We start from the raw sequence: 8,089 nt of genomic DNA, 5'->3' as shown, positions 1-8,089 counted from the left end.
TGACATGTGAATGCAGCTTAAGTCCACAGATGAAGCTATCAATTTATTTTTCAGGCTACATCCCCATTTCCATGGTTATGAGCTCAGGGTAGTGACAGAAAGAATGAGATCTCGAGTATAAGCAGGAGAAATGAGATTCTTGCACAAGGTTGCAGGGCTTACTGTATTTTCATTGACAATATATTTTGCTGGGGGTAGATGCTCCCAGAAAATTAAGTAACAGTATTTTACCTTGTATTATTATATTATATACCTTAAAACAGACGGGGTAGAGCAAAACACTTAAACAACAAACATTAGCACATTGCTTGACTGTTAATTAGTGATGGGTGATTCACAAACTATTTGTTCTTCTTGAACGACTCTTTTCAGTGAATCACATGAATTGGTTTATGCACGTGAATAAATTGATTCAGTGCAGCTCAATGGGAATGCTAAAGTGCATGCATATCCTGCATGATGTCATCAGCACCTTTCATTTTTCTGACACTGGTAGATATTTAAAACACATTCATGAAGTTCAAGAAAAAAAAAAAAAATAAGAACCACCTGAATCATGAGTCTCAACTCACTTTAATTATGAATCTTTTGAGTTCAAACTATTATCAATATCGACTTACAAGAACTCTGTCACTGACAATTCTATCATTCATCATACAAGTTGTGGAACGAGCCCCGGACACAGACAGGTAGACATGTTTAAAGTCACCACCACACGTTTATTTACAACTACTATATACAATAATAAGTGCACAACAGCCCCAAAGTCCCCAATGTCCTGGCCAACAACAATGCCTCACTTCTTCAGGCTGCCTCCTTGTTTCTCCTCCCAGACCTTGTCCTCTCTTCTCTCCCAACTCCAGCCCCTGAATGAAGGGAGGCAGCCCCTTTCATGACCACCCAGATGTGCTCCAGGTGCCTCCCGACAATCTTCCGCCGGCACTCCTCAGTGTGGCAGAAGTGCCGGCTGCACACCCGGAAACAACTCCGGTTGTCCCCGATCCTCTTCCCCCTGGCACTTCCAGGTGTGGCTGAAGTGCTGAGGTCCAGGGCTCCCAAGGCACTAGGGCGCCCCCTGCGGGTGACCACGTGCCCCTACAGGGTTGAGTTTCAAAGCTCTGTGCCCGTGGTCCCCATAGCCACCAGGACAGTCGCCCCCACGTGGTCTGGGGAAGGTGTAAGCTCTCTTCCGGTCCTCCGGGGTGTCCCGGCCGGGTCACGTCCTCAGCCACCTGTGACAAAGTACAGTACAATAATAGCACATGTATATTTATTAGAATGTATTAACTGCTTTGTTTTCTTCAGTTCATTATTGGATTTGTTTTAAACTGAATTAATAAACAATATTATTATGTTTATGTCCCTTTTAAACATTCAAAAAGTTTGTGGAACAAAACTGAACCTTAAAAAGTATTATTCCAATTTCTAACAATTATTTAAATGCCTTGAGTATGGGAAAGGTGCTATATAAACAAAATGTATGATTATTATTATTATTTACTTCCAACCTTAGCGCACACTTTTTTTTACAGCTCAATGCCTACACTGGGCATGCATCATTTATTGATTCTTTTAAGTTAAAACTGAATCATGATCCGAGAGCGAGTCTCATGATTCACATTCATTTGTATTGTGAATGAGAACGAGGTGAATGATTCTTGTTCATTGCATTTGTGAATGAATTATTACCTGAGAACAAGCCTCACAATTCTTATTTGACTCCTGAAAGAATCACTGCCTGAGAATGAGGCATATGATTCTTGTTCCTTAGATTTGTGAACTGAATCATTACTTGGGAATGAGTTACATGATTCTGTTTAATTTGATTCATGAGTAAATTATTACCTGAGAAAGAGTTGCACAATTCTCTTTCACTGTAACATAATATCTTATTTTAATTATGCATCTTAAAAGGGTTATCATACTTTGTGCACAAATTATCAACATGTTAAATATATAATTAATTATATGTACCTATATATATTTAAAAATAGTGTACAAATTAAATCCACATTTATAATGGGATCAGAAGACAATGGATTTCCTGTATGTGCCAGTCTGTAATACTATACATAAATCACACAAATGAAACTAACCAGGTGGTTTGAAAGAATCAAATCAGTAAAGTGAATCAAAAATTCTTATCACTTCTCTTGGTGCTGGTTTAACTGGGAATGAACAAGCAGCTCTAGAGAAAAGAAGGATTTCATTGTCATCATCTGAACAAACAGACTGAGGTATAGCAGGAACCTAGACAAGTTTCTTTTCTGTCTGAGTTTTTGTCTCTTCAGCTGTGTCCAGGTGGCTTGGCTTGAAGGAAATACTTCAAAAAAATAAATGGCTCAATGACATTAAACAAGATAGCACTCATAAGTTAAACCACTGTGGCAAACAGCAGCGTCAGGGAGTGGTATGGGCCTGTTATTGTCATCTTATTAAAATATTATGTACTACATTTGCACAATAAACAATGCAGTTCCATTTGCTCTTCTTCCACTCTCTCCTTTTTTGTAAAGCTGTTTATATTCAAAAGCATATTTGTCTGGTTTCTAATTTCTCTCTGAATATTTACATTTCAAAAGAACCTTATTTTGTGGCTCATAGCAGTGATATTTCAAGAACAAGCTTAAATACTGTTATATGTATGTGTGTAAATACAAGCTAATTATTGTGTAAATAATCAAATATAGCATCACAATCTATATGTTTTGTATAACAATTTAAATTACAAAGACATCCCAATTACTTATATTTGCTGCACACCACAGACAGGATGAGATAATCAGCAATACTAAAGGAAAGTCAAGTACAACTGCTACTTTCAGGATTCAGGTAAGACCAGTTGATGCGTTTAGAGTAAGTAGTGATGATGCTCTGGCATGCTTCCCACAGATGGTGTACAAAGCATGGTCCCAATGGGACAGAACTTAGAGACAGGAGCAAGACACACTGGATATATTATATATCTCAACTGTCCTGGGGAGATTGGGACCTTCTCCAGGAAGGCTAAAAGGAAGTTGCTTTGGAAGGTGTGCCCTGGTTATTCCAGTTGCTACCCCAACACTTACAAGGAAATGTGGAAGAAAAATGAATGGATGAATGAATTTGAGGTCCTGATTTACGCTTAAAACAATGTTTGGTTCATATTTTAGACTTGCTTGCTCGTGCCAGTGTGAATAATTTGCCAAAGCCATAGCCCAAGCAAAGCAAGGTAGCTGGATGAGATGGGACGGTGTGGATAGAAGGAAAATTATTGAGTTTCCTCATCAGAGCCACATATGACGCCCTGTCTGCTCCCACAAATCTAAATCATTGGCTCCAGGAGGATCCAGCTTATCCCCAGTGTTGTGCTTCTGGAACCCTCAAGCACATTTTGGTCCGTTGTAAGCTCAGCCTAACACAAAGCGAATATACTTGATGTAACAAGCCAAGTGCTGAATTCTCTAGCATCTGTACTGGAGTGCAAAAGAGTACCACCAATGCCTTGCCTCCTAAAACTCAGACAATGTTTCCACAAATACCATCCTTCATCTGGGGCTAGTCTTTTGCCTCCCATTTCAAGCTCATTGTATGCAGCTTGGGATTGGGAAATGCATGTTGATTTAGGGCAAGAACTTATCTTCCCATCTGAAATTGCAACAACCAACCTGCAACTGAACTTGATCCTGTGCTGTAACACCTGCTGGCATGTCTTCATAATCAAATTAACAGTCCCATGGGAAGAAGCCACGGTGGAGGCATATTGTTTGTGCTACACCAGCTTAGCATCTGAATTAGAGGTGTACCCAGTCGAGGTGGGTTGCAGGCGCTTTGTAGCCAGTTCTGCCATAAGGGTCTTAAGGGAAGCAGAAATCAGAGGGCAGGCCCAGAGGAAGGCAGCTAAAGCACTTGCCAATGCTGCTTAAAGGAGCAGTCAATGACTATGGCTGAAGAGAAAAGACACTGTTTGAAGTATCAAGAGACTGATTAGAATGTTGCCATAAGATAAACACCTAGGGATTCTAGATAGATAGATAGATAGATAGATAGATACTTTATTAATCCCAATGGGAAATTCACATTCTTCAGCAGCAGCATACTGATACAATAAATAATATTAAATTAAAGAATGATAATAATACAGGTGAAAAAAAAACAGACAATAACTATGTATAATGTTAAATATTAACGTTTACCCCCCCTGGTGGAATTAAAGAGTCGAATAGTTTGGGGGAGGAACGATCTCCTCAATCTGTCTGTGGAGCAGGACAGTGACAGCAGTCTGTCGCTGAAGCTGCTCTTCTGTCTGGAGATGACATTATTTAGTGGATGCAGTGGATTCTCCATAATTGATAGGAGCCTGCTGAGCGCCCTTCGCTCTGCCACAGATGTTAAACTGTCCAGCTCCATGCCAACAATAGAGCCTGCCTTCCTCACCAGTTTGTCAAGGCGTGAGGCGTCTTTCCTCTTAATGCTGCCTCCCCAGCACACCACTGCGTAGAAGAAGGCGCTCGCCACAACTGTTTGATAGAACATCTGCAGCATCTTATTGCAGATGTTGAAGGAAGCCAGCCTTCTAAGGAAGTATAACCGGCTTTGTCCTTTCTTGCACAGCGCATCAGTATTGGCAGTCCAGTCTAATTTATCATCCAGCTGCACTCCCAGATATTTATAGGTCTAGGGTTTGTCATGGGTGTGTTCTTGTTCCTATTCTGTTCAATTCTTGCATGGACTGGGTGTTGGGCAGCGTCATGGGGTCCAGCAGCTGTGGAGCATCTGTTGGCGAAGAAAGATTCACTGATCTTGACTTTGCTGACTATGCTGTGATCTTTGCAGAGTCAATGGAGGCTCTGATCGGGGCCTCCTGAGCGAGGAGTCTGAGTGTCTGGGCTTGCAAGTGACCTGGATAGAAACCAAGATCCAGGCCTTTAATGACCTCTTGGGCACAGCTATCAGCAGTGTGTCTGTCTGCGGAGAAAATGTCAACCTTGTCAAGAGGTTTACTTACCACGGCAGTGACATTCACATCTCTGGTGATTCTTCCTATGAAGTCAGTAGACTGATTGTGACAGCATGGTGCATCATGAGGTCACTGGAAAGGGGTGTGTGGCGCTCCCAATATCTATGCAAAAGGACGAAGGTCCAAGTCTTTAGAGTCCAAGTGCTCTCTGTCTTACTATATGGTTGTGAGACATGGACACTATCCAGTGACCTGAGATGAAGACTGGATTCCTTTGGTACTGTGTCTCTTCGGAGAATCCTTCGGTACTGCTGGTTTGACTTTGTGCATTGTGAGGAGAGTGTCAGTTACGGCACTACAGCCATGTGGTGCGATTTCCCAAGGGTGATCCGGCTTGCAGGATCCTCACTGTTGAGGACTCAAGTGGCTGAATCCAGCGAAGGGGACACCAACGTAACACCTGGCTGCAGCAGACAGAGGGTCATTTCTGGAGGGTGGGAGTGGACAGCATGTCTGCCTGGGGGGTTGCCAACCAGGATCCCAACCTGTTTCGCCATGTGGTGGGTACAGAAACGTGCTGTACTAGTGCATGCTGTGGATTAGAAACAAAGCAGTTAGAATGTGACTGAAGTATAGACTTTCAGCTTTAAAAAGTATCGTATGAGCTGTATAGAAAAGACAGACGTTTTTATACACTGTCCCCCTTTTTTCATAGGCTCAAAAGTGTTTGGACAAATTAACAATCATAAATAAAATAATCATTTTCAATATTTGGTTGGAAAATCTTTACATTCAATGACTACCTGAAGTCTGGAACCCATGGCTATCTCCAAGTGATGGGTTTCCACTGATGGGTTTTCCGTTGAATGTTCGCCGCTTCTCCCTCTGAGTTTAATATTACAAATATTACTAATTTACTATTTTACTTTTAGTTTTTAGTTAGAAAGTTTCATACTTTTTTGTACTGTTTTACCGTCTGCTGTGGATTTTACGGATTTTATCAAGTTTTATTAAGTTTTATTAAGTTTTAGCTGACTACTGACTTGTTGCCCGGATATACTGTTTTACTGTCTGCCGTGGATTTTACGGATTTTATCAGGTTTTATCAAGTTTTTGCTGTCTACTCACCTGTTGCCCGGATATACTGTTTTACCATCTGTTTTGGATTTTACCATCTGCTTTGGATTTTACAGCGCTGTCTGGATAGCATCTCTCCCTTCCTCTTCGGTCAGAATGGCATTCAGTTATTCCAGCTCACAACTCCGCCGACTTAATCCCGCAACTACTCCTGAAATTAACATCCCCATCATTAAAGAACTTGGACTCCTTCGCTGTCCTCGTTACACTCATAGAGGCTCCGGTCGAAAGTTCATCTTCTATAACCAGCCAAAGTGCTCTGCTACCAATATTCCATCTTTCTGGTCACCTGTCGCACGTTTGACGCGTCATCAGAGCACCGGCACTCCAACTACTATCAACTCTGGAAGTATCGCGAGATCTCTGCACTCCAGCATGGGAAACACCCGAGCCATTGAGAGAAACACCGTGAGATCCTCATATCCCCAGCTGGATTTATTTTGTGGAGTGGATTCTAAGCTGCGTGGAGTGGATTTTAATGTTTTACGACCTGTACAGAGATTTACTCCACAGTCATTGGTCAAATTTGAACTGTTTAACTCTCAATCCATCAGCAATAAAGCCACACTGATTGAAGAACACATCAGGGAGAAAGGACTTGACTTCATGTGTCTGACAGAAACATGGCACCAGTCAGAGGTTTACTCTGCCCTAAATGAAGCCTGTCCACCTGGCTACAGTTACTTGGAGGTAGCTCGCAGCATTGGGCGTGGTGGTGGCTTAGCTATCATCCACCGTCAGGATTTGGGGTTGTCCCCTATCTTGATACCTGCAACATCTTCCTGCGAGTGCCTTGCATTTAAATGTAAGCCCCCTTTTCCCATGACTGTTCTCCTTATCTACTGACCTCCAAAACCCAACTCTGCCTTCATCCTGGAAATGACTAATCTTCTCACAACACTCTGTGCTACCTCTGCCAACATCATAATCCTAGGAGATATAAATATTCATGTTGACAATCCCACAGGTTATCTCACTGCTGATTTCCTTGAGCTGCTAGATTCTCTCAATCTACAACAACATGTCGATGTCCCCACACATTCCAGGGGTCACACACTTGACCTGGTCATTTCAAATTCTGTCCCAATTAGTAACCTACAGGTATATGATCTTGGTATTTCAGACCACAAAGTAGTGTCAATGGAGCTGCCCTTTTTTTCCCTCTATACCAAACTAAAATGACTATCCATTTCAGAAATCTGAAGACCATCAATATGGATGCCTTGGCCCTGGACCTTAAATTTCTCTCCTCTGACCCTACCAGCTCCCTCTCTGTAGCTGACCTTGTGGATTTTTACAACTAGTCCCTGAGCAGTCTCCTGGACTTCCACGCCCCCTTAACATCTAGGTCCGTCTCATCCTCGTGCTCAGCACCTTGGTACACCTGCGAACTGCAAAAAATGAAGGCGGCTTAAAGCTTCTGGGCTGACTGTCCACAAACAGGCTTACAGGGAACACAAGAGGGCGTATGCAGAAGCTCTGAAGGTTGCACGGTCCAGGTTCTATTCCACTATCATCAGCAACAGCTCCATGAACCCCAAAAATCTTTTTTCAACTTTAAATCACCTTCTCAAACCTCCTTCACCTGCCCACTCCGAGGCCACCGATGAGAGGTGCAACTTGCACATCAATTTCTTCAAACAAAAGTTGATAACATCCGCTTACACCTCTCCACCACGGATATCCTGCCCCCCCCCCAACTGTCGACCTATTGTCTGAGACTGTCCAGCCCCTTTGCTCCTTCTCTGTTGCCACATGGGAAGAGGTGGAGGACGTCATCAGGAAAATGAAACTGTCTACCAGTTCCCTGGACCCTTTCTCCTCAGCCTTGCTGAAGGCCAGCGTTTCTGCCGTCTCTCCACTTATCACTAGGATCATAAACCAGTCCCTCCTGGCTGGCCATATTCCTTCTTCACTAAAAACTGCTGTCATGAGACCTCTACTGAAAAAACCCACCCTGGATCCTGAAGTTCTCTCCAATTATAGGCCCATCTCCAATCTTCCATTTCTCTC

General features: G+C 42.6%; 1 protein-coding gene across 1 annotated transcript; it reads left to right on the top strand.

Annotated features, from left to right (window-relative positions):
* The first annotated feature begins 5,907 nt into the window (after positions 1 to 5,907).
* Positions 5,908 to 7,231, top strand: LOC127526531 (uncharacterized). The gene is made up of 2 exons (XM_051922155.1): positions 5,908 to 5,943; positions 6,050 to 7,231. Exon 2 carries the CDS (start codon positions 6,173 to 6,175, stop codon positions 6,920 to 6,922), a length of 750 nt encoding a protein of 249 aa, XP_051778115.1. The 5' UTR covers positions 5,908 to 5,943; positions 6,050 to 6,172; the 3' UTR covers positions 6,923 to 7,231.
* The last annotated feature ends 858 nt before the right edge of the window (positions 7,232 to 8,089 follow it).

This window comes from Erpetoichthys calabaricus, chromosome 2 (genome assembly GCF_900747795.2).
Source record: "Erpetoichthys calabaricus chromosome 2, fErpCal1.3, whole genome shotgun sequence".
NCBI lineage: Eukaryota > Metazoa > Chordata > Cladistia > Polypteriformes > Polypteridae > Erpetoichthys > Erpetoichthys calabaricus.
Note: the sequence above shows the minus strand (reverse complement) of the source record. Positions and strands in the feature narration are given on the sequence as shown.